We start from the raw sequence: 26,580 nt of genomic DNA on the forward strand, positions 1-26,580 counted from the left end.
CTTTGAGGATGCTAAGCATTGAGGATTCTAAGATTTGAGGATGCAAAGCATTGAGGATGCTAAGCATTGAGGATGCTAAGCTTTGAGGATGCTAAGCATTGAGGATTCCAAGCATTGAGGATGCTAAGCATTGAGGATGCTAAGCATTGAGGTATCTATGCACCGAGGATTCTGAGCTTTGAGGATTCTAAGCTAAGCAATGAGGATGCTAATCAATGAGGATGCTAAGCATTGAGGATGCTAAGCATTGAGGATTCTAAGCACTGAGGATGCTAAGCATTGAGGATGCTAAGCATTGAGGATTCTAAGATTTGAGGATGTGTCACGGGTTACTTAGATTTACCTATGCCCGTGACAGGGGAAGCCACCCCGCGGGCCCCCCTCCCGGGGCCCGGAAAGGAGGGGGAAAAAGGGAGTGGGATAAAACAGCGACAATCTAAGGAGGAAAAACTTATTTTACTAAATATGATACCGAAATACAAGATAACACAATATAATATAATTGAGGCTAACAAATTGAACGAAACAGAGAGAGAGAGAGTCCCCGAAAACCGAGAGGCCTACTGTGAACTCTAGGCGACACGGCTGGAACGCTTCCCACTCTCCGAGAAGTTCGAGAGAAGAAGGAGGGCACTCCAGCCTGGGAACGAGATTATACAGCGTCCTGGTCCCGTGACTTATCATTAACCCTGTTGTTCTCTGGGATATGTAGTCTTCTTCTGTGGACTGCACATTCAATAGAAGTATCCATACTTTACATGATGTTATGATGTGGAATACTGATAGCAAAATTACAAAATTACAAAACCATGACATTCCACCCCTTATTCTACATTATTACATCATGATAAATATATATATACATATATATACACGTATGTAAAATTATGATAGCTAAACAGTAGAATTACATGTAACATAACTAAATGTACAACTATAATAACTAAAATACACTACACATGCAAACATATATATATATAAATACATAAAATTATTGACTGCTCTCCCCCAGCATCAAATTCCCTTGTGGCACACATTGAACATCCCCATCCTTCTGCATTACCCACCAAGTGCACCCAGGTCCCTGGGCAAAGACAGTTCCACGGATAGGTTTGCCCTTTCCAGAAGCTGGAAGGACCCAAACAGCTTTTCCCAACATGTTCTTTACATGTACAACAGGGACCTTATCTCCTTCTACAGTGTGTAGGGGGCTAGATTGACTAGGACCATCACGATTGACAGATCCTCTAGTATTCACCAACCAAGTGGCTTCTGCCAGATTCTTCTCCCAGTGCTTAAATGTTCCACCACCCATTGCTTTCAACATAGTTTTCAACAACCCATTATATCGTTCAATTTTACCAGAAGCTGGTGCATGGTAGGGAATATGATAAATCCACTCAATGCCATGATCTTTGGCCCAAGTATTTATAAGGGAATTTTTAAAATGTGTCCCATTATCAGATTCAATTCTTTCTGGGGTGCCATGTCGCCACAGGACTTGTTTCTCAAGACCTAATATGGTGTTTCGAGCAGTAGCATGGGGTACTGCGTATGTTTCAAGCCACCCAGTGGTTGCCTCTACCATGGTGAGTACATAACACTTACCACTGCGAGATCGTGGCAAGGTGATATAATCAACCTGCCACGCCTCCCCATATTTATACTTTTGCCACCGCCCTTCCTCCCAGAGAGGTTTCATCCTTTTGGCTTGTTTAATTATGGCACATGTTTCACAATCATGAATAATCTGCGCAATAGCGTCCATGGTTAAGTCCACCCCTCGGTCTCTGGCCCACTTATATGTCGCGTCTCTTCCTTGATGACCTGAGGTCTCATGAGCCCATCAAGCTAGAAATAATTCACCCTTATTCTGCCAGTCCAAGTCAATTTGAGCCACCTCAATTTTGGCAGCTTTATCTACCTGATGGTTGTTTTGTTGTTCTTCAGTAGCCCGACTTTTGGGCACATGTGCATCCACATGACGCACCTTTACAACCATATTCTTTGTTCGGGAAGCAATGTCCTTCCATAATTCAGCGGCCCAAACAGATTTACCCTTCCGTTGCCAGTTGTTTTGTTCCCACCTCTGTAACCACCCCCATAAGGCATTTGCCACCATCCATGAGTCAGTATAAAGATACAGCATTGGCCACCTCTCCCGTTCAGCAACATCTAAGGCCAGCTGGACAGCTTTTACCTCTGCAAACTGACTTGATTCTCCCTTACCTTCGGTGGCCTCTGCAACCTGTCGTGTGGGGCTCCACACAGCAGCTTTCCATTTGCGATGCTTCCCTATAATGCGACATGATCCGTCTGTGAATAGGGCATATTTCTTTTCATTTTCTGGTAATTCGTTGTATGGTGGGGCCTCTTTAGCACGTGATACCTCTTCTGCAGGTGATGTTCCAAACTTTTTATCTTCAGGCCAGTCCATGATTACCTCTAGGATTCCTGGACGATTGAGGTTTCCCATTCGCGCTCGCTGTGTAATCAGCGTAATCCACTTGCTCCAGGTGACATCGGTAGCATGATGAGTGGAGGGAACCTGTCCTTTGAACATCCAGTTCAGCACTGGCAGTCGAGGTGCCAAAAGGAGCTGTGTTTCAGTCCCGACTACTTCGGAAGCAGCCCGAACCCCCTCATACGCGGCTAAGATCTCCTTCTCAGTTGGAGTGTAGCACTCTTCAGACCCCTTATATGATCGACTCCAGAATCCCAGGGGTCGGCCTCGGGTCTCTCCTGAGGCTCTTTGCCACAAACTCCAAGTGGGGCCTTTCTCTCCAGCAGCAGTATAGAGGATGTTCTTTACATCCTGTCCAGTCCGTACTGGCCCCAGAGCTACAGCTCGGGCTATCTCTTGTTTAATCTGTTCAAAAGCCTGCTGCTGCTCAGGGCCCCATGCAAAATCGTTCTTCTTCCGCGTCACCTGATAAAGGGGGCTTACAATGAGGCTGTAGTTTGGAATGTGCATCCTCCAAAAGCCTACTGCACCCAGGAAAGATTGTGTCTCTTTCTTGCTAGTTGGTGGAGACATGGCAGTGATTTTGTCGATCACATCTGTTGGGATGTGACGACGTCCATCCTGCCACTTTATACCTAAGAACTGAATTTCCTGGGCGGGTCCTTTTACTTTGCTTCGCTTAATAGCAAAGCCGGCTTGTAGAAGAATTTGGATGATCTGCTCTCCTTTTGTGAAAACCTCTTCTGCTGTATCACCCCACACAACAATGTCATCAATGTACTGCAGGTGTTCAGGAGCACCACCTTGTTCCAGTACAGTTTGGACCAACCCATGGCAAATGGTTGGGCTGTGTTTCCACCCTTGGGGCAAACGGTTCCAAGTATACTGAATGCCCCTCCAGGTGAAGGCAAACTGTGGCTTACATTCTGCAGCCAAAGGAATAGAGAAGAAGGCATTGGCAATGTCAATGGTGGCATACCATTTGGCTGCTTTTGACTCCAGCTCGTACTGGAGTTCCAACATGTCCGGCACAGCAGCGCTCAATGGGGGTGTGACCTCATTCAGGCCACGGTAGTCTACTGTCAGCCTCCATTCCCCACTGGCTTTATGCACTGGCCATATGGGACTGTTAAAAGGTGAGTGAGTTTTACTGATCACTCCCTGATTCTCCAACTGGCGAATCAAATCATGAATGGGGAGCAAGGAATCCCTGTTGGTGCGATACTGCCGTCTGTGCACTGTCTTTGTAGCAATCGGTACCTGCTGCTCTTTTACTCGTAGCAGCCCCACAACAGACGGGTCCTCTGACAGGCCAGGCAAAACAGACAGCTGCTTAATGTTGTCCATATCTACAGCAGCTATCCCAAAGGCCCATCGATACCCCTTAGGATCCTTGAAATGCCCCCTTCTGAGGTAATCAATACCCAGTATACATGGAGCCCCTGGGCCAGTCACAATAGGGTGTTTTTGCCAGTCTTTGCCAGTGAGGCTTATTTCAGCCTCCAGCACAGTCAATTCTTGAGAGCCCCCAGTCACTCCAGAAATATGGATTGATTCTGTCCCTTCATGACTGGAGGGCATTAGGGTGCACTGTGCACCGGTATCCACCAGCGCCTTATATTCCTGTGGTTCTGATGTGCCAGGCCATCGAATCCACACAGTCCAATAAACTCTATTATCCCTTTCCCTCCCCTGACTGAGGGCAGGGCCCCTCTATTGGTTACCTGTGATGACTGGAGCAACTCCACTGGTGGTTGGTATGTCTAGTAGTTCTTTCACCCGTGCTCGTAGTGCAGAAGTAGGCTGATCATGCCACTTCCTCATGTCTTCTCCACGGTCACGTAGGTAGCGCCACATGGAAACACGCAGTGCAATCGTACTGTTGTTCTTTGCTCGAGCTGGGAAGCGTGTGCGTTTAACAGCTGAGACTTTTGATGATGCAGGTGAGGAGTAGGACTGGAATACTTTGATCAGATCCTTCATTAGACCTGGTGGCCCGTACGAGGATTGACCTTCATCAGTTGTTTCTGATACTATTACGGGATCATTGCAATTAGTTGATGGAAACAATTTCTTGCACATTTCATCTACTCGGTTTTCTAGCCGTGAGATGGCAGAAACTGCGGCATGCAGTTGAGGGAGCTGCTGATCGGTGGTTTGAAGCATTATAATCAGCTCAACAACTCGGGGCCATCTGTCCACGAACCCTTTAGAACCTGTTACCAATGACTGTGCCACTCTCTCTGGTGCTGTACTTGTGATTTTCTGCCACATGTCAGGATCGGCCCTCACTCTCTCAGGGTCAAGTTCGCTTGGATCAGGGCTGTACAACATTTTCGCCATGGCCAATTCCCTCAAGCGCTGAATACCTTTTTGGACGGTATTCCAACTATCAAATTTAGGCTTCAAAGCATCCTTATAGGGGTACCTTTCTCTCACGGCTTCTAACAGCCGCAACCAGAGAGTGGCAGCTCCATCCGAACATCTGCTAATCCCTCTGTCGATACCTGCATCTTGGGCAATGCTTCCTAGTTGGCGAGCTTCATTACCATCTAGAGACAAGCTGTTGGCCCCGTTGTCCCAGCAGCGAAGCAACCAAGCAAGGATACCTTCATCTTGACGCCGTGTGAACTCCTTTCTTGAGCCTTGGATTTCAGTCAGCTTCAGAGGTCGACAATAGGTGATTTCCTCCTCCTCATCAGTCTCTTCTTCATGCCTCTTGGTTTTTGCCTTTGCTTTTTTCGGTACTGCTCCATGCCCGGCACCTGGGTCTTCTGCAACCCCCCCCTGTGCTTCTCCTTCTTTTCGTTCTAGACGCATGGACACCCGTTTCCATTTCTTGCCTTCCACAGGGGCAACTGATATTGCTACTGATGCCTCCTGTGACTGATCAGAATTAACTTGGGCTTGAATCTCAGATCGGAAACTCTCTCTCTCCAGAATAGTATGATACAAAGCACGGTATGCATAAGCCAAACCCCACATAAGGTTTACCTCCTTAGATCTCTGACCCAAATACTCACTTAATTTCTTAGGGTCCCTTAGGTGTTCAAGAGTGAAATCCCATGACACTGCGGGTCCCCATGCTTCTAAGACTTTTCCTAAACCTTTCCATATTCCCTGCCAGTCATCATTCTCTGGTTCTGGAGGAGACTTCCGCATAGAACGAATGCATAGGAACATATATGCATTCATTAATAGTGATAACATGGATGCAAGTATGAACCCTATCTCAGTTACTGAAAGGCGTGTGGAAACCTGAGAGTACAACCTAAATAAAAAGGGTTTTTTTAGCCTGTACAATGAATTAAACATGGTGCTGTTTGTAAAATTGCCTGTTCCATCTGGGATGCAAGTACTTGTAAGATTTGCAATTCCATCTGGGATGCAAGTGTTTGTAAGATTCACAATTCCATCTGGGGTGTAGGTGCCAAAATTCTGACCATACCACATCTCATAAAAGTACCAGGCAGGTGTCTCCATCAGTATCCACCTTATTAGGCTATATACCTGCACAATTCCACAACACCAAATTATGGTGTTAATAGTTGACCAATACTTTAAGAAGATCATAATTGCTTTCAATCCCTTAAACAGAGCAACTGGAATGAAGAGTGGATTCATAGCTGGCAGGCTCTGTAAAAGTCAGAGCTAGCTAGCTTTGCTCTAAGGGAGAAAGAAATCCCTTTGTTTTCTACACAAAAGTTAGATAGCAGTGCTGAGAATGTACAGCAGCCCTTAATGCTGACAATTTGTCTGGTATTTCAAGGTCACGTTCTCAGTGAGCAGCTACGAAAAGATAACACTCCCCTAACGAAGCTCTTTAAGAGTAAAGAGAGAGTCGTTCTAAAAGCTAAAAAGCTCTATGCCCGCATTCTCCACCAAAAAATCTGTCACGGGTTACTTAGATTTACCTATGCCCGTGACAGGGGAAGCCACCCCGTGGCCCCCCCCCCCCCCGGGGCCCGGAAAGGAGGGGGAAAAAGGGAGTGGGATAAAACAGCGACAATCTAAGGAGGAAAAACTTATTTTACTAAATATGATACCGAAATACAAGATAACACATATAATATAATTGAGGCTAACAAATCGAACGAAACAGAGAGAGAGAGAGAGTCCCCGAAAACCGAGAGGCCTACTGTGAACTCTAGGCGACACGGCTGTAACGCTTCCCACTCTCCGAGAAGTTCGAGAGAAGAAGGAGGGCACTCCAGCCTGGAAATGAGATTATATAGAGTCCTGGTCCCGTGACTTATCATTAACCCTGTTGTTCTCTGGGATATGTAGTCTTCTTCTGTGGACTGCACATTCAATAGAAGTATCCATACTTTACATGATGTTATGATGTGGAATACTGATAGCAAAATTACAAAATTACAAAACCATGACAACTGGTCATTACATTTACAGAACATGGAACGAATGGTCGTCAACGTGGGATTCAACAAGCCAAAGGCAAGTGCAATGCCTCTGACTAAAAGTTCTTAGGACACCAACAACCAAACCTCAGTGCACCCACAGTAGAGAACTGTAACTACTACTGTTGAAATATCAACTGGTAGAGCAGTGTTGCACATTGTATAAATCACAGTTGGACATCTATGGACAGCTCATTATAAAAGTAGTCGTTGGGGAAGAGCTGGATGAAACACTGTTAAAAACAAATAATCATTTTAGCTGCACGTTTGTAAGCATTTCTTTTCATCCTCCCCAAAACAGTTTCATGGAAGAATCAAGAGGACACATTCACACTGACGTTTCCACAGCCAGACTATGGAATAATCAAAGAATATCAACCAAAATGTGTTTCCTACCAGTTACATGAATCTTGAAGGTGAGTTTCTGGCCAGCAGCCTCGCAGCTGTACTCCCCTGCATCTTTCTTCTCCACCTGGCTCACCACCAGCCGACGCTGTTTGCCCTCTGACTCAGCCTTGAACTTCTTGCTCCAGGTGATCAGTTTCCCCTCCTTGTACCACTTCACCTCTGTCTTCTCCTGGGCCACCTCGCAGCTCAGCGTGGCATTTTGAGTCAGTACAGCCTTCACCTCTTTTTGTACCTTGTCCTTGTTTGTAAACACATCTTCTTTCTCTGCAGGGACATCACAACAGTCACACCGTTTTGCTGTAGTCTGCTGCAGAGCTAACTCCAGTTCCCCGTTTTCACTATACTTGCCCTTCACAGAGAGCATCGTGATGCCTCATTAAGACAGGAAAATACTTTCCCCTCTATTTTGCCTTGGGAAATGATAAGCATATCATTTCATATCACATCATATCACATCATATCACAAAGCTAAACATTTCTCAGTCTGATAGCAGATTTGGACATGAGATTTAGAACACCTGCATGCACTGCTGAACCTCCTCCCTTCTCTTTTTTTCTTCTGATGTCTCTCTACATTTCCAGAAAATCAGAAGGGAACGGCCCTCTAGAACAGGTTGCCCAAGGAGACTGTGGATGCTCCATCCCTGCAGGCATTCAAGGCCAGGCTGGATGTGGTTCTGGGCAGCCTGGGCTGCTGCTTGGCAACCCTGCACATAGGAAGAAGGGGGTTGGAACTGGATGAGCACTGTGGGGCTTTGCAACCCAGGCCATTTATGAGTCTGATTAGTGGCATTTTCCACCTAATTGTGTCATTAAAATTTTGTAACCAGATCTCTTCAAACACCTCCCCTTTTCTCACTCCTTGCATGCCTGGTGTGCTCTTGCACTGTAACCCTGCAGACACCAGCTGACTACAAGAGCTGCACAAGTTACCCTCCTTGCCTATGGTTTGTTGCAGTAATTCATTCCTGGATGGAAAAGCACATGTAGAAAAGAGTTGCTATGACACTAGATGACAAAGAAAGTCCTATAGCCAAAATGTTTTGCACCAGAGAGGCTGTCAGTTGATCCTCCCAATGCAAGACACACCAAATGAAGCGTTCCTTTATCTCTGGGATTTCAAGCATTTTCTCACCTCTGACTTTCACTTGGAATGTTGCTTTGTCATCTTTTGTTTCACAGCTGTAGCTCCCTTGGTCTTTCAGGGTCACATATTTGACCATGAGCTTGAGGTGCGTCCCCTGGGAAATGATGGTTGTCCTCTGGTCCTGCTTCACCTCTGTTTGATCTTTCTTCCATACGACAGCTCCGCTTGCAGCTGACACCTCACACACCAGCTCCAGGTCTTCAGAAGGAGTGACTGATATTTCGGGAGTCGTTTTGGACTTGCTGACAAGATTAATGGCTTCATCTGAAGAAAAAAAGAGAAAGTGGTTTACATCCTGACTCAGGCTTATTCGGCACAGCATGAAGATACAGTTAGAACTGATTGTAATGTCTCTGCTCATTACATTTGGGTGATCGAGTTTCACCTCTGGAGGTACTCACATACAAACATCTGCTTGATTCTCCTGTGTAAGGAAAGAGTAAGTTCTATGCAGACAGTTCTTATTTCTTTTAATCAATTCTGTATTCTGCACATGTTCTTCTGAAGCTAAAATGAAGGCAGCTAAGTAACATGTTTGCAATACATGAACAAACCTATTCAACACCTTGTCTCTAAGCTAACAAGCAGCGTTTGATGAGCACATCAGTATTTCATGCCCTTCATTCCATCCACACAGAACCTGCCTGAGGAGCAAGCTGATGGCTGTTAGCTACAGGCAGACCTAGCTTAGTATTGCATTTCTTAGAGCAACAACTGTCGCTTTCAGTCACTGAATACACCAAGGCCAATTGCTATGCCAGGCACATTTATGGCATCAGTGAACAAATAATTCGTTAAAAATTGTAATAGACAGGAGCCAAGTATTCTTTTAAAACTAGATGACCAAAGAAGAACAGTCCCTCTAGAGTCAAGCTGTGAAGAACTAATAGCACCAACCAATATCACATAGATAGATTACTTCCCTGCCCTAAACCATCTTGTGACCATTTGGTGCTATTAATTAAGCCCTCTTGATGGCTTTTTTGTCTGAGCCATGTGACATTTTGTGATAGGAGTTACTGCTAGTGTTCCCTTAACCCTACACCAAAGTAGGAGGTATCCATTCTCAGGGAATCATGCAGGCTTCCTCTGTATTTGATGCTCAGAGACAGCCCCAGAACTTTTAAAATCTTAGCTTAGCTCTCATCCAATAATGTTCATCAAACAGTGCAACTTGTCCTTTGGGGATGCCTTTGTTCTGCATCAACCAGTTCCAACGGAGTCTTCTTGGCTTGTTTTAGATCAGTTTTTCAACGGATAAAGCCAGGGTCTTTGAATTACAAAGTGAAATTGCAGAATGCATGATTCTCAACCAAACAGAACGGGAGGTGGGATGCAGGGTGAACACCTGAGCCAATACCACCTGCAAGCAATCCTTCAATATCTTAGGATTCTCTAGCCATCCCAAATCCAGTGTTGTGCTTGATCTATCATCTCTGCTGAGTTTTTAGCTAGCTGATGGTGAGCATCATGGTGGTGATGGGTGAGCAGTCGGACTAGAGGGTCTTAATCAACCTTAAGGATCCTGTGATCAGAGGAATGTGAATGTGCTGTTAGAGGTCACAAGCGCTGTACTGCAGCATGAGCATACACAGCGAAAGGCTTTCAGTAGCGCTTCAGTTCATAAATGAAAACTGGGTTATGGAAAAGAGGCTCAAGATAGAAACCAGAAAACAGATCTTAACGCCAGGTTCTGTGAATGCAGCCAGCAGAATTTCACAGATATTGAATTTCAATGACAATTTCTTGTGTTATTTTACCCTCCAGCTCCACCCTGAACAGGAACATGTCAGTGACAAGCATTACTCCTCCAGGCTTGACCTGACAGTGCTTTACTTGTACTATGAGCTAATGCCAGGAAGAGCAGGAAAAGAGTTTCATCCACGTGCCTTCTCCTTCCTTAGTAAAACCAGTGTGAAACTGCAGCCATGTCAGGCTGAAGGAGACGTCTCAGATGTCCTGCCTGGATGCAGGAGGTCACGTGTCAGAGGATGTCTGGCACGTCAAGTCTCATGGCAGTGCAGTGCATGACAAACTGCAACAACACTTTCCTGTGGGCTCCTTTGGGCACGAGGCCCAGCGGGTGACACACCTCTGGCTGCAGCTCTTCAGAGCCTCCCAGCAGCCACGTGATGCCCATGGGAGAGACACAGCTGACCCGCACAGCAGATGATTTACCAGCTAGCTCTGATTTACAGCAAGAGAAGATACAAGTGGCGATGCTGAATGGTGAAATACTGCGAGTGTGTGGCATGGGTATAAGATTGGTGAGCCTGAGGATGTTCAAAGTCAGGCTGGACAGGGCTCAGAGCACCTGATGGAGCTGCGGTGCCCCTGTTCATTGCGGGGGAGTCCAACTAGCTGACCCTTAAGGGTCTCTTCCCTATCTATGAGATACACGAAAGCTGATTCTGCAGTAACCAAGCTACCAACAGCAGTTGTTTGTCTTACAGTTTGCCAGCACAGATTTTAAAATAACAGCATTGATTACTCTTTTGATAGTCACATTACAATGCAAAGCACATGGAAAAGTCCATCAGCTAATTCAATTAATTCTGGGGGCAGACCTGCCAGTACGAAATATTATGCTACCATGACCAAGAGAGAGAAGAAAAGCAAAATTAAGACTAGCTGACAAGCCTTGCGAGGAAGTTCTGCTCTCCATCAATTTAGTCCCATTATTCAATTCTGTTTGGAGCTGTCTCCATGCCTCTCTGGAGTTTGTTCTTTGAGAAGAAGCAATTAAGTAAGCTCTCCAATGCCAAAGTGCATACACTACTCTAGGGCTTTGTTGTTTCTCCATGGACCAACAAGGGTGAAAAGCCAGCAGAATATGATGAAGAGCCTCATGCATACTCAGAGTAAAAAAAAAAGGCAATTGTTGCTGGGAAGAAGGTGCATTTGCATTTGTGTCATCTGCAGAGGGTACTGCAGAAATGGAAAGTCTTCCACTGGAGCAAACAAAGGGCTCTCATTTATTGCAATCAAGGCCCAGCGTGTGGATCTCAGAGATCAGACCTACACCCTGCAGCAAAAAAGAGACCTGCGTGGGAAAGTTCAGTTTCTCTCTACATCTGTGCAAGAAAAAGCCCACCATGGAATGACAGCTAAGTAAACATCCCTGTGACTCTTCACAGGTCTCTTCTACATTTGGGATCACTGCTACAAAAAGAGCATTTTACATCATCTCTCGTGGCCACCCTGAGAGAAGAGCAGGAAGGCTGGGATGCTCTTTTTCCTCTCTTTCCCTTGACTTCCTCTATATCTTAGGGACGAATCACAGGACAGAACACAGAAATCAAATGGCTCTACAAAGCAGATTGGCCAGTTCAAGTCAAAACAGCCACTGAAAACACCCCAGATGCTGTCTGACAACAGCTGGACTGTCGGGGAGTCAGGTGAATGCAGTCTGCTGGCCCTGGGCAGGAAGAGGACAGCCCAGACTGTCACATACCTTTCACTGAAAGCTGATAGAGCATTTTATCCCCCTCACAGATGCACTGACAACTTCCAGCATCATCCATAGAGACGCTGTGAATTTTCAGGGTGTGTTTCTTCCCCTCAATGTGCAGTTCATAATTTTCACTGGCCTTGAGCTCCTTCCCATCCTTGATCCACTCCACAGTAGCACCTGTGTCTGAAAGCTCAGCCTGCAGTTTGGCTTCCTCACGCAGCCGAGCGCAGATCTTTTCTACATCTTTGCTCTTATTGGTAAATCTCACTGCAGCACCTGTCAGGAGCAAAGGCCTCGTTATTTCAATTGATATCAGGCTAACGTGGTCAATGTTTGCTGCAACATCTCTGAAAAAGTATCACCTTTTGTTCCTGCACTCATCATTGTGTCAGTGCTGAGCAATTCAAGATATTTCATTTGGTCTTCTTACAGGATTTACTAAGTAAAAATCAACCAAACATCTCCTTCTACTGATTAAGAATGCTCTAAACATGCTTCTGCAGAGGTTTCCACCCAATGACAAACAGCTCCTCCCATAATGAATCTTTATTTGTTCTACTTTGTCATGCTAAGCTGATTGATAGAGATATTATTGGAATGATTGCTCCCCTACTTCTAAACTATTCCAGCGCAATCAGAAAGGCTGTCTGAACCTGGAGCTGAAAGTACTGCTCTATGGTGATGCAGTGGTAAACATGGTGACTGAATGCACTGGCCAAGAGCTGTGAACTGCAGACATTCATCAGCTGGCATGAAGCAATCTGGTTCAGATACCAAGCAGCTGGGTAGATTGGCTTACCCTACAGTCAGTGCTATCATGTTTAGGTCATTACCAGGACTCACATCAGTCCATGTGATGCAATTTCAGGTATTTGGTACAGTCAGTGAATGCCTGCAGCCCCAGTTCTAATCATCAGATCACAGCAACTATGCCTTGACTGTAAGAGGAAAGGAGAAGGATCAAAGCAAATACCTCTCACTCTCACTCAACATTTTTGGCAACAAATTTCACTTCTGCTCCATCATCGTTCTTGGGGACGTTCTCTATGATTAGGCTGTGAGTAGTTTGGGTTCTCTTGATGATGCAGGTCTCGCTTTCCTGTAAGACTTTACCACTGAGGCATCAAGTGCCGCAACACGTTGTTGTAAGGTCAATAGTAAACATGGCATCCCCTCCAGTTACAGCTTCACCAGTTGTTAGGGGGGATTTCACAGCCAGGACTGGGTCTGAGGAAGAACAACGTTTGTCTTAATGCTCTTTAGATGCAAGTCTGGTATCTCATTTAGAGATGGAAGATTAAATCATAGGTACATTTCTACTTCTCCCTTTGCATGAGTGCTTGAAGAAGCACTTCTATGCTTAAGATCTGTTACAGAAAGTTCTGCCTCTTGCACATGTGACATATCAAAAGATAAGGATATTCATGTCTCTGTCACAGAAACATAACTCGTATCACTTTAGTGGTATCTGGAGGTTGATAGGAGATAGGAGAACTGGGAATAAAGGAAATCCTTTGGTGTGTTAATGCACTACTGTCCTTAAAGTCAAAGGAAGCATCTTTAGGGAACCAACACAGCTGCTCAGCACACACTGACCCATTTCCATTGGGGTTTTTGTGCTTACCAAGGTGCACGCTCCCTGGGAATTCCAGAGACGGGCTCTGTCCATGCGCATTGACTGCAGACACTCGGAACTGATCATCAGCCTCTTCAGACAGATTGCTCACCGTGAACTCTGGGACGGGGACATGAGACTTGTGGCACTCACCCACGTGAAGCCAGTTAGTTTATTGGGTTCCACAATGTAGCCATGGATTGGAATGGGGAGGTGCATCTTCGGAGGGGACCATGCCAGCGTCACTGAGGTTTCTGTTTTATTTTTCACCACGGGGTCAGTTGGGGGCTGGGTGGGAGGTTTTCTGGGAGCTGAACAGAAATAAATACAGAAATATTAGCATAAGGTCATTTAGGCTGGAAAAGACCTTCAAGATCAGCAGACTCAACTTTCAGCATGACCTACTGAGTCCCACCATTAACTACTGTGGTACCTGAGGACATACATGACAAGCTTATTCCTGCAGGTATTTGCATAGTGAATATATTGACCCTCTGGTTGCTTTGGAACATTTTAGAGGTTAAAATCCCATCAGACTTTTTCACTGTGTGCAGCCACTGATACAGGCAGGAGGCTGGGAATTACCTGATGGGCTCTAGTTACAGACTACTGACACAGTCAAGGATTGATTTCATTTCATTTTGGCCATCAGAAAGTTTGGTGTCTGGTTTCAGTCAGCCATCTAGACTCCAATTATAATCATATGGAGAACAGCGCATTTAGGAGAACTCATCTCAATAAACCTGAATGAAATCACAGAATCATAGGATCACAGGAGGGCTTGGGTTGGAAGAAAACATCAAGATCATTCAGTTCTAAACACCCTGCCATGGGCTGGCTGCCCACTAACCAGCTCAGGCTGCCCATCACCCATCCAACCTCGCCTTCAACACCAAGGACAGGCATCCACAGCTTCTCTGGGCAGCCTGAAATGGAAGCAATGAGCCACATGTTGAAGATACTCAAATATTCATGACTGTAGAGAGAGCCAAATACTCCATACATATTGCCTGCCTGGTAAATGGCATTAAAATGCCAACAACAGACTCATCCAGCTCATTGAAAATGGTGTGAACATGGCGTACAGGATTCTTCCAGCAGCTAGTTAGATCTGCAAAGTGTAAAAACATGAAATCTCAATGCGATACCATTTTCCCTCATAACATAAACAGACACATAACTGCTTTGGGGTGCTCTGTTACCAGCCTGTCAGTTGCTGTTGGTCAGTGCTAGATGCCAAAGGTCCCACTAACACAGCATGAAGCCGAAAGCTAGATGCTGGAATCAGATCTCCTGACCTTACCATCAGAAATCGAGATGTCATATTTTGCTCAGAGGTGCCTGCTTGTAGGAGGGACAGCTTCCGAGCTTTTTCTGCTCCAGGAACCAGCTCCAGCTTCAGAATTTAAACAGCAGTCAGAAATTAAACTGAGCTTTGTCACCTCCATCAAATAGAAGGAGTGGTTGGGTGGTACAGCTTTCCAAATCACTTAGAAACTGTCACAACAATCAGATGCCTACCTTTTCTTTTTGAACTTGTTAATACATAGAGCTTAATAGCATCAGAATGCCCCAAGCACTTCAGATAACACGACAGCTGTAAACCCTTCTTTAAGGATTCCTTTGTTTAACCACTGAGTAACTGTAATTCAGTGGTGCTGGTGGGAGAAGGGAAGTCCTAATCTTCCCAGATGGTGAATAGAGTTGATGTTCACATGCAGACTGGTGCTGCAGCACAGCCAGAAACCACTCATCTGGGAAACACAGCACCAAGAAAACAATGGGAATAGCTTCATAAAATCAGGCAGCTTCACCCAAATTTCATGTCAGGTCCATTATTCTTCCTATTTTCAGGAAGAAATGTTTTCCCTTATTCTTGTAGTTTTATTTTCTTTTCCTTTCCAGCAAGCAGCTTTGTAGCTTACAAATTGTTTTCTAATCACCTCCTGGTGTGGACAAATCACACAGGTCTGACTCCATGTTTTACATAGTTAGCATTTTATATTTGTTCCACTATGGAACTGTACAGTCATAGAATGGCCTGGGTTGAAAAGGATCCCAAAGATCATCCAGTTCCAACCCCCTGCTATGTGCAGGGATGCCAACCACCAGACCAGGCTGCCCAGAGCCACATCCAGCCTGGCCTTGAATGCCTGCAGGGATGGGGCATCCACAGCCTCCTTGGGCAACCTGTTCCAGTGCATCACCACCCTCTGAGCGAAAAACATCTTCCTAAGATCCAACCTAAACCTCCCCTGTCTCAGTTTAAAACCATTCCCCCTTGTTCTATCACTGTCCACCCTCATAAACAGCCATTCCCCCTCCTGTTTATACGCTCCAATCAAGTACTCAAAGGCCACAATGAGGTCTCCCCACAGCCTTCCATTCTCCAGGCTAAACAAGCCCAGATCCCTCCACCTTTCCTCATAGGAGAGCTGCTCCAGCCCTCTGATCATCACAGTGGCCCTCCTCTGGACCCCCCCCAACAGCTCCACATCCTTCCCAGGCCTGGACACAGTGCTGCAAATATGGCCTCACAAGAGCTGAGCAGGAGGGGACAATCACCTCCCTCTCCTGCTGGCCACCCCTTTTTCAGTGCAGCCCAGAACACACATGGATCTATCTTTTCCATACGGATATTCCCATCTGTGTACATATATATACCACACCTACACCCCCACAATCTGCTACAACTCCATAGAATTTTCAAGGTTGGAAAAGACCTGGATGATCTTATGATCTTATGATCTCAGATCTTATGATCTGGATGATCTTATGATCATCCAGTCCAACCATCACCAATACTTCCCAGTTAAATCACATCCCTCAACACAACACCCAAACTTTTTGTGAACTTCCCAGGGTCGGTGACTCTACATGAGAGAAAAGGGCACTCAGATAAGGGATTCTGCATTTGCTATTAGCAGAGGTGGGATGAGACTGAGCACTGCCCCAGCTCCTGGGATAACGCAGAAGGGCTGAGACCTTCCAGCTGCTTCCACCCAGGGTCACACAGCAAAGCCGACCCTGCAGGAGTCTGCATCATTCTTTGCATGGCATTGCTAAGAGGAAGATCCCCCCCCTACCCTTGGCTCTACACTCCAGCTGCTGTCTGCCATCTGTAAAGCCACCACAGCTCTCCTACTGGAGTTCCCATCTGCACAGTGACAGCTTGGTTTCTTCTTACTGTCAAAGCAGCCACAGCCTCAGTGCTTCTCAAATCTCCCCTTTTCAGCTGATTTCCTCTTTCTAGTGGCTGGGCAATTCCTCCCTCTCACAGTCATCCCTCTGCCCCACTCTGTGCCCACAGACCCACAGAGGGCACACAGAGCCAGCCCTGTCCCAGCTGCTGCTGCTTCACATCTGACAGTCTCAGGAGCTGAGATCCAGGCCGAGACAGCAATGCCCAGACATGGTTTGTAGGACGTTTGTGATAGGAAATAGGGAGGTTTGTGATTAAACCTGCCCTCTAAGGAGGAAGGCAATGCTGCCTGCAGCCCCAGCAGGCATTACAAAACATCCCCATTTACAGGAGGGTTTTAAATAGCACAATTCAGGAACTACAACTGCACAAATTCCCGCATGCCCTGGAATAAGTTTGGGAATGGACATGGTTCTACCACCTGTGCAATGCCATAGAAAGAACAACCATCCACCTGTAAACCTCCATCCTCTCCCCTGCTGCACAAAGGGAAGCTCAACAGCAGTGCACAAATGTCCCAGCAATGTCTGAGCACTGCTCTGTGCATCCCAACCTGCTCATCCCATCCACTCCTGGCTGGGCAGCAGGATTGGGGTGGCACACTGCAATGGGCACAGAGGAACATGGAAGCCCCACACATGTGAGGAAGGGGCTGGCTGTGCTCCACACTCACGTTATCAGACGTGATTTGCCCTTCTGTGGGGAGCCTCTGCTCTTTCCCGGCTCATCCTCCAGCGTCTGGGACTCCAGGATCTCATTCAGGCTGTTGTTGGCTGCGGGGCAGCTCCATGAAGAGCCTCCCCTCCACCGACCGGCACACAACAGCCGCTCCCGCGCACTGCGGCTCAGCCAATCGGAGCCGGCGGAGCTGCCGCTGCCCGATGGGACCCCCCCCCCCACATATTGACCCCCCAGACGAGGAAGAGGAGGAGGAGAGCGACGAGGAGCTGCCGCAGGAGCTGACGTTGGGGCGGGGGGGCAACGCGGGGGGGGGTCGGCAGTGGGGGGTGGGGGAGGGGAGGGGGTGGGGCAGCATTACCCCCGGACCCCGTGGACCCCCCCCCCCCAGCCAAAGTGCTGCTCTCCGACCCCCGCGGGCTCTTTGTGCAGCCGCTGCCCTCCAGGTAAAGACCACGCCCCAATTTGTGACCCCCCCCCCCCATATTGCGCTTTGCCCACCCCCTCCCCCAACCCCGCAACCCCCCCCCCTCCCCACATCGCCCCCCTCCCCCCCCCGGGTGGGGTTGGTGGGGGGGGTGTTGTCGACGATGTGCCTTAAGCCGCGCCGGGGTCGTGTGCCAAACCCCCCCCCCCCTCCATCAAGATGAATGGGGCGCTGAGGGGGGGGGGGCTCAGCCGTGAGGATAAAGGGGGGGGTTAATGGGGGGGGGGGGGGCGGCGCTATAGGGAACGCAACTGATTTAAGCCCCCCCCCCACATTAACACCCCATTGTGTGTGGGGGTGGGGCACCCAATAACCCAATAACCCCCCCCCAGTGCCAAACAGCCCCAACACCCCCCTCAAAGCCGCTGCCTTACGCTGTGCCCCCCCCGCATGAAGGCAAAATAGAGAGGAAAGTGTTTTCCTGTCTTAATGAGGCATCAGGATGCTCCCTGTGAAGGGCAAGTATAGTGAAAACGGGGAACTGGAGTAAGCTCTACAGCAGACTACAGCAAAACGGTTTGACTGTTCTGATGTCCCTGCAGAGAAAGAAGACGTGTTTACAAGCAAGGACAAGGTACAAAAGGAAGTGAAGGCTGTACTGACTCAAAATACCACGCTGAGCTTGCCCAGGAGAAGACTCACCAAGATTCATGTCACAGGTGAGAGAAATTGTTTCGACTGTATTGAATCCCCCAACAAAGAAGGAGGGGAAAGTTAAGTGGTTTGACACATTCAGCCCCAGCATTCAGTGATGTAGACGGTCCTTAAATTCTGTTTAATTTGTGTACATTCCTCTTTGCCTTCTGAAGCTATGAACACTTAGGACTTGGGTAGCCTCAGCTTAAGACAGACTGGAAATAACTGGGGAATTTCCCTGGGGATCTCAAGTAGATGCAATGATAGCAAAATGAGAAGTCAATAATTTCAGGGGAAATTAAAGAATATTAAAGATATCTTCAGGGCACAAGCACACCCCTGCAAATGCTTCTTCCTAAGTAGTCTCAGAGACAGCATTTGGTCACAATGCTAGAAGGCGGCACTGGTGGTTTCTATTAAATTAAAGAAACCTGCAACTAAAAAGGTTTTCCTGTATTTTCTTTTGTTTTCTTCTCTATAGCAGGTACAAAAGAAATGCTTAAAAATAGAAAGGCTTCAAGCTGGTGCTTTTCTTTCCAAAATGGAGGAAGACAGGCGTTCTATTTATTAGGAGAGTCTGATAGGAAAGTGGAAAAAGGCTTTTTACCAGGGTCTATAGCAACATAACAAAGGGCAATAGTTTCAAAAGTGAAGAGGGTAGACTCAGTTTGGACATGAGAAAAGTTCTTTATGATGAGGGTGGTGATACACTGGAACAGATTGTCCGGTGAAGGTTGTGGGTGACTCATCATTGGAGTGTCCAAGGCCAGGCTGGATGGGGACCCTGGGCAGCCTCATTTAGTGAATGATGTCCCTGACCACGGCAAGAGGTTGGACTGGATGATCTTTAAAGCTTCCTTCTATACCCAAATCGTTCTATGATTCCATAGGGGAAACCATTTTATTACTGCCTCTGAAAACTCAGGAGATATTAGAATTGTTTTCAGAAATATGTAGGTGAGAAAAATACATTTCCTCACTATGACTTAATTACAAACAGAATTTAACCTTGACCCTCACCTGGCTTTTGCTGGCAAAGCAACTTACAGCTGTCAGCTTGTTTGGACAATTTAATGCCTGTCCCCTTGTATGAAACAGACTTTTCAATGACTGCGTATGCTGGTGTGCTGCTGGACAGTGGGGAAAGGGGTGTTTTTTAATTTTTGAAGATTTTGGAACATGATACTGGTGGAAATGAAAACAAGTTTAGGGCTATCTAAGCTGTTTTGGTCTGGCAGGGAGGAAGTTCTTCACTGGCAATTGATATAGTTCAGATGTTGGCATTCAGTTCATAGCACTGTCAGGAAATGTGAGTGGGAAAGCTGTCCTCAACGGTACAGTCCAAAGACTAATTTGGGCATTTGGGGAAGGCTGTGTAGAAAAGATTCATGTCTTAAATGTGCCCGTTTGCCTTCAATTCCAGAAGCAGAAGATGCTTTTATCAACAAGGAGAAGGTGCAGAAGGAGGTGAAGGCTGCACCAACAGAAAATGCCACGCTGAGCTGCGAGGTGGCCCAGGAGAAGACGGAGGTGAAGTGGTACAAGGAGGGGAAACTGATCACCTGGAGCAAGAAGTTCAGGGTGGAGTCAGAGGGCAAACAGCGTCGGCTGGTGGTGAGCCAGGTGGAGAAGAAAGATGCAGGGGAGTACAGCTGCGAGGCTGCTGGCCAGAAACTCACCTTCAAGATTCATGTCACAGGTAAGACAGGTGTTGTATGAAATACAGCAGAGAACAGTAAAGTAAAATCTAGTTTCTATTATACAGTGCTCCAGGTGCAGTAGTCTGTGCTGAGGTTTTTCCCCTATACTTGATTGCCTGGGTTTGTAGCAAGTATTTGGTTTTAGTATGGCACAAAGACCTGTTTCAGTCTGTCTGTAGAATAATAATTACTGATATATGTACAATGGAAGCAATATTCAAGATATTATTCAAATCTCTCCTGTGCCTGAGATCCCAAACTGTAATTCTTGTTCACCTAAACATTTGACTAAGATAAGTATGTGCAGTGAGGCTGGAGTGCATGTTCTACGTGCAGCCTTTCATGGCAGGAGAAGCAGGAACTTCTCCTAGTAGTACACTGCCTTTTTACTATGCCTTTATGTTGGAGGCTGCATCTGGATAGGTGAGTCTGCTACTCACAGTAAGAGACCTGGTAGAGCTGACTATTCCCAGAGCTCAAAGTAAGATAGATATCTGCAAATCACACACAAAGAACAAAGGACTGCGTTGGTGAGCATATTTCCTTTGTGCCTTTGACAGTCACAGTTGTGGCAGTGGTAGAGGCCATGAGGAGTCTGTTCAGGAAGCCAGGAGTACTGTTCTGGGTCATGAAAAGGCAGCCAGTGGTTTGACTATCACATGTTTATGTGTTTTGATGTTTCACAGTGGGTCTTAAGTAAAAGGAACTCAGGTTTTGGTTGCCTGCAGGTCAGATGTTCTTTTGGGTTCAATATGTTTGCATAGTGACTTGCAACCATGGGATGGTGTTCAAGGACCCTCTTGGTTCCTTCAGTTCCTAGGTTCTTTCTTGCCTAGATTTGACACTTTGTTTCAACAGAAGAGCTGATATTCTCTAGTGAAGGCTATTAGTTTGGGCACAAGTGGTAACCTAAACCTGTTCCAACCTGTACATACAAACCTGCAAGATGGTCTCATTTCAGTCCTTCTGTTTTTCTTTTCTTCCCTCAGAGCCAAAACCTGTGTTTATAAACCAGGAGCAGGTGCAGAAAGAGGTGAGTGCTGCCCTGGCAGCAAGTGCCTCCCTCAGCTGTGAAGTAGCACAGGATCCAACCGAAGTAAAATGGTACAAGGATGGAAGACTGCTTGCCTCCTCCAGAAGGTTCAAACTGGAATGTGTGGGCAAAACACGGCGTCTGGTTGTGGAGCAGCTGGAGAAGAAAGATGCTGGAGAATACATCTGCGAGGCTGCTGGCCAGAAGATGACCTTCGAGCTGGAAACAACTGGTGAGCATTCAGAAATTCTCAGCCAGGATTTTGTAGCCTTGTTGTGAACTGGGTTTTAGGGTGAAATCTCAGTTTTCTTTGCACCTGACAGTGTGAGAGTTTGCTCTGGCCCTTTGTGCACCTCCCCGGTGCTCAGCTGTTCCTTCCCTTACTTGGGGATAACGTCATTTATTCAAGGTGATGTCCAAACGGGCTTGTTAACAGTCCTCCGCAGTGCTTTAAGCTGTCATAGGTCAGCCAGAATTTATGCATGTTCTATAGCTATTCCTACATGTTGAAAACACTGCACTGTGCTTAAGCTTCAGCATATGTTCCAGTAAGTACAGTTCCATTAATTCTAGGGAATTGGGTGAATTAAGCATAGATCTGAAGGCTCCCTTTGCTGAGTGCAGAGATGGAAGGACTAATGTAGATTTGACTTGATATTTTCCCTTCTATGATGGGAAGGAGCTCCGTCAAAGTAAAAAAGTGGGCATTACTTCCCAGGGAAATAAGAGAAGTCTCATTATTCACAGGTGGTGAACTCTCATTTTCTCTCTCAGTCTGCAACCAGGTTGGGTTGCTGTTTCAGTACAGGCTGTTTTATGCAGGAACTCTGCTCCTCTGGTTAATCCAAGTTGTATCCAGGCCCTTCAGAAGGAAAGGGAAATAGCAGCACAGAAATATGGTCTGATTCTGACACAAATAAGTGCAGACCTGGAGAGTTAAAAGGGATTGTGTGATGTTCAAGGGATTTTGAATCAAAGATGTCCCCTAGGTAAGATTTGTGGCTGACATTCCCTATACACTGTGGGCACACAAGCTAAGGAGAGACTAGTGATGAGCATGCAGAGAAGCCAATGATTCAGACAGGTTTGTAGTGACACGACATTGTAGAGTTCTGTCTAGTTCTCCTTGGCATAGTTTGGAAAATGAAGATGAGGAGATTGGTGGTAACCAATATGGGTTCCTCAAAGTCAAGCCATGCCTGACAAACTTGGTGGCCTTTCATGATGGAGTAACAGCATCAGTGGATAATGGGAGAGCAACTGACATCATCTACTTGGACCTGTGCAGAGCATTTGATCCTGTCCTGCATGACATCCTGGTCACCAAACTGGAGAAAAATGGTTTTGATGGATGGACCAGTTGCAGGATAGGGAACTGTCTGGATGGTCACACTCAGAGAGCTGCAGTCAATAGTTCAGTGTCCAGGTGGAGGGTGGTGTTGGGACCAGTGTTATTTAACATTTTTGTAGGCAACATGGAGAGTGGAATCAAATGCAGCCTCAGCAAGTTTGCAGATGACACCAAGCTGAGCGGTGCTGTTGATGTGCTAGAGGGAAGGGATGCTACCCAGAGGGACCTGGACAGGCTGGAGAGGTGGGCCCTTGGCAGCCTCATGAACTTGAGTGTGGCCAAGTACAAGGCCCTGCACCTGGGTCAGGGCAATCCCAAGCACAGGCACAGGCTTAGAGGAGAATGATTTGAGAGAAGCCTTGACCCTGAGGAGAAGAGTTGGTCTGGAGGGAGGTGTCCCTGCCTATAGCAGGGGGACTGGAACTAAATGACCTTAAAGATTCATTCAGTTCTATTGTTTTTCTACCCTTAATTTTGCTTGAAAGGTTTTAGAATAAATGAGATTCTGGTTTCCATGAAAACTGTTTGCAGGGAGCTCCATTGTAGCTAGTAAGTCTATCTTTTAGTTCAATGGCAATAATGCATTGACTGTGTTGAAGAGAGAAATGACTCAGGAATGGATGATGGTTTAGAATAAAACATAATCCTACTTATTTTCTATGCAAATATGTGTAAGGAAAAGATGCTGCACTCAGTTCTGGAAATACCCTGACAAATATATCTCTAGTGTTTCACAGCTGGAGATATCAAGATTGTTAAAGCACTGGAAGATGTGGAAGTGAATGAATATGGGAGTGCATCTTTTGTCTGTGAGATTTCACACGATGAGGTTCAGACCCAGTGGTACAAAGATGACAACAAGCTGAAGGCTGATGACAACATCAGTATGCGGCAAGATGGTAGGGTGTAAGAGGGGGATCTTTCTCCTGAGTGGGGGGTGGGTTGGAGATCAAGCATATAAGACATCTGAAATGAAGAAGGTTCAGAAGGGAGTTCCCCTTTTGTTTTGGGACTGAGGTTAGGGTGGAACAAGTGACATGGTGGGATGCTTAGTGTGGGAAGTGTGATGCTATCCCACCATCCCACACTGCCGGGAGCAGGTAGGAAATGAGTGCAGTTATTTCGAAAGTGGGGGTGAACAGGGCAGTCAGTTCACCTCTCCAAAGAGGTTTTGTCTGACAGTGAGTGTGATCCTTCTGTATCAGGTACTTTGAAGGTGACGGTGGCCACATTTGGTCAGTCCTTGTAGAAGCCATGTTTAGATTACGCTTTGGTGGGGATGTGGACGTGGAGGAATGGGTGGTTTCATTGACATGAGAGAACAGGCAGTGATGCTGTGAAACCAGATGGATGATGCTCAGCCTGGCCACGTGCCTCAGAGCTCTTTGCTCAAGGAAGCCAAGTGTAGTTGTGGGTTTGCTCTCAAGAGCACAGTTTGGTAGGGATGAGCTGGCGGTTGGACTAGATGACCTTAGTGGTCTTTTCCAGCCTTAGTGACTCTGTGGTTCTCTGCTTCAGGAAAGAGCTACTCGCTGACTTACACACGTGTCCAAGTCAAGGATGCAGCAGAAATAAAATCTCTAGCAGAAAAGGCAGAATCTCGTGCCCATCTTTCAGTTAAAGGTAATTATGCTTCTCATGACAATTTTGATTAAATTATGTTATAAATGAGCTAACATCCTTTGCTTTAATTTCAAGGAAGTTAAACACCACCAGGACCTTTCACAGAAATAAAAACTTCTACCTACCTACCTTTCTGCCCACAAAATATCCAGCTTCTCTTTTGCAATTTACTTTCGCTAAGTAAAACAGATTATTTTCTTAGGAGGTTGATTTTCTACGTTTAGACTTCAGATTTGTGTTTGAACGTTGAGGGATAAAAAACATAGCTTGACTTTTTCTTCATTTTCTCTTGCTGTTTGAAAAGAGCACAGGGTTGTTTTTTTTTTTTTTAATATATACAATGTTAGGGTATATATATGATGTTAAGTGTGATAAAGAAAACGGAGACATTTGAGTTAGCACACTACTCAAGAGTTCAGTCCCCACCTTTGCCACTGTTAACATTATAAGGGCAAGAACTTCCTGGAAAATGAATTTCTCCTAAGTAGAGTCATTACATTTGAGCTACAGAGACCTTTACTAGGTGAAAACTTGTTTTTCAGAGCTAAGTTGCTGTATTTAACCAAAGTAATTATCAATGTCCGTGTTTCATTGAACCTCTTTTCCATTTCGTAATGCGAGGAGTTTGATATCGGGATGGGAAGGTCATGGTTTGATTTGGATGTTGGACTGGGAATCAGAAGATCTGGGCTCTTTTCAGGTTGTCAGTCTTATTCTCTGACTTCTTAACAACATTCTTTTCTTTCTATTATTTTTTAATGATGTTTTAAGGCATTCTGAGCTGATAGGTGTAGTGTTCATGTGCAGTAATGCTGACGTGAGTAAGTGGGGTGATAATGTAAGGGTTTTTTACATTCCTTCTAAATCTCTGCTTTCTCTTGTTCCATCCTTCTTAAAGAGCAATCCATTAATCTAGTGAAGGAGCTGTGTGATGACTATGTGACTGAGCCTGAAGAAGCCAAATTTGAATGCGAGATATCCATTCCTTCTGTGAAACCTCCCAAGTGGTATTCCTACGTGGGGAAGTCTAACAGGCTGGCAGAAACTTGATTATGCAGCAAGAAGGCACCATCCACCAGCTGACCATACCGAAAACCACCACTGATATGACAAGCACCATTCAGTTCTCAATTGGCAAATCAAAATCCACAGCCAATCTGCTTGTCAGAGGTAACATATCCAGGCTTGGTTTACATCATGAAGATGAAGAATTAATTAACGTACAGCCTTCCTTCACTGGGGTCTTTGAAATATTGTGTGTGTGTCTGGAGGTCTGCTCCATTTCCAGTTCAAAGCCGTTGGACAATCAATGAGACAGCTGCATCTCAGTAAAAGATCTGTTTGAATAGCTGTGATGTGCTTACTATTCAGATCTACAGAGCTGAGGTTTTGTCCTTGGCTATACCAAAGAAGTCAAATCAGGTGAAATTAATTGTATTTCTGAACTAGACAAGTTTAAGTTTGGTAGCACCTAAATTTGAAGCAGTTTGTCATTGATTTCATCTGAAAGAAACTTGCAGGCTTTTTATCTGCTGTTGTCCCCAGCGTAAGAGTCTCCATTCACATCCTAAAGTACTTGTTATATTTTCAACTCACTCTTATTCAACTCAACTCACTCTTATTTGAATAAAAGCCTCAACAATTGGGAGCAATTTGTTTTGTGGGAGCACAGAACAAGAGCTGGACCTTGCATTTGGTAGATAATATACAGTATTACTTTATAGAAATGTAGTCAATGGCATTCCCTATAGACAATCGTTTGTTTTATCTTTAGAGTGGTTCAAAGAACCATTGTGAACATGACATTAATTGGAATGGAATACACGCAAGAGACTTTCCTCTTCTTCCAATTGTCCTCATCCTTTCTTCTCTTCCACCCCTGCTTTGCAGATTACCATATAGAAATCACCAGGAAGTTGGAGGACAAGACAGCTTTGGAACGTCATTCTGTCATCCTGTCCTGTGACTTCAGGCCTTCTCCAAAAATTGTGAAATGGTTCAAGGGCCACACACTCATCAAGCCCTCTGAGAAGTACAAGATCAAGAGGGATAAGCATTCAGCAGAGCTCAAGATTCTGAAGCTGAAGCCCGATGATGCTGGTGTGTACAAGTGCAAGGCAGGAATTGCAGAGACTGAGGCCACGCTGACAGCTGAAGGTATGAGCAGGGAGGGTGACCTCTTCCATGTCCTATTTCACCTCAGATTTCTCTTCTTGGGGTTGATTTCTGCCATTCTCTCCTGCTAAATTTATAAACGTATAATGTTCACTGAGAAGATTACACAAAGATCATCTAGTCCTACCATTCTACCACATCCCAGTATGATTTATAGTAACAGTGGTAACAGTTCACCTTGTTTCCCCA

The 26,580-nt window shown here is 45.8% G+C and overlaps 1 protein-coding gene and 1 long non-coding RNA gene across 2 annotated transcripts; both read left to right on the forward strand.

Annotated features, from left to right (window-relative positions):
• Window positions 1-17,760: 17,760 nt before the first annotated feature.
• On the forward strand, window positions 17,761-20,133 carry LOC146752323 (uncharacterized). The gene is made up of 3 exons (XR_014940647.1): window positions 17,761-17,832; window positions 18,416-18,532; window positions 19,933-20,133. It is a non-coding gene; the product is annotated as an uncharacterized LOC146752323 (long non-coding RNA).
• Window positions 20,134-21,293: 1,160 nt separating this feature from the next.
• On the forward strand, window positions 21,294-26,367 carry LOC146752324 (myosin-binding protein C, fast-type-like). Its single transcript, XM_085531926.1, has 5 exons — window positions 21,294-21,474; window positions 23,321-23,492; window positions 24,112-24,216; window positions 25,115-25,386; window positions 26,107-26,367. Exons 2-4 carry the CDS (start codon window positions 23,480-23,482, stop codon window positions 25,264-25,266), a joined length of 270 nt encoding a protein of 89 aa, XP_085388052.1. The 5' UTR covers window positions 21,294-21,474; window positions 23,321-23,479; the 3' UTR covers window positions 25,267-25,386; window positions 26,107-26,367.
• The last annotated feature ends 213 nt before the right edge of the window (window positions 26,368-26,580 follow it).

The sequence above is a fragment of the Coturnix japonica genome, unplaced genomic scaffold, assembly GCF_054131305.1.
Source record: "Coturnix japonica strain WE unplaced genomic scaffold, WE-NBRP24 Scf046, whole genome shotgun sequence".
NCBI classification, from domain to species: domain Eukaryota; kingdom Metazoa; phylum Chordata; class Aves; order Galliformes; family Phasianidae; genus Coturnix; species Coturnix japonica.

Bases quoted from the DNA above. Each gene is read 5' to 3' on its own strand.
- LOC146752324 (XM_085531926.1), top strand. The intron at 24,217-25,114 runs GTAATTATGCTT...TCCTTCTTAAAG, and splicing joins TGCCCATCTTTCAGTTAAAG to AGCAATCCATTAATCTAGTG.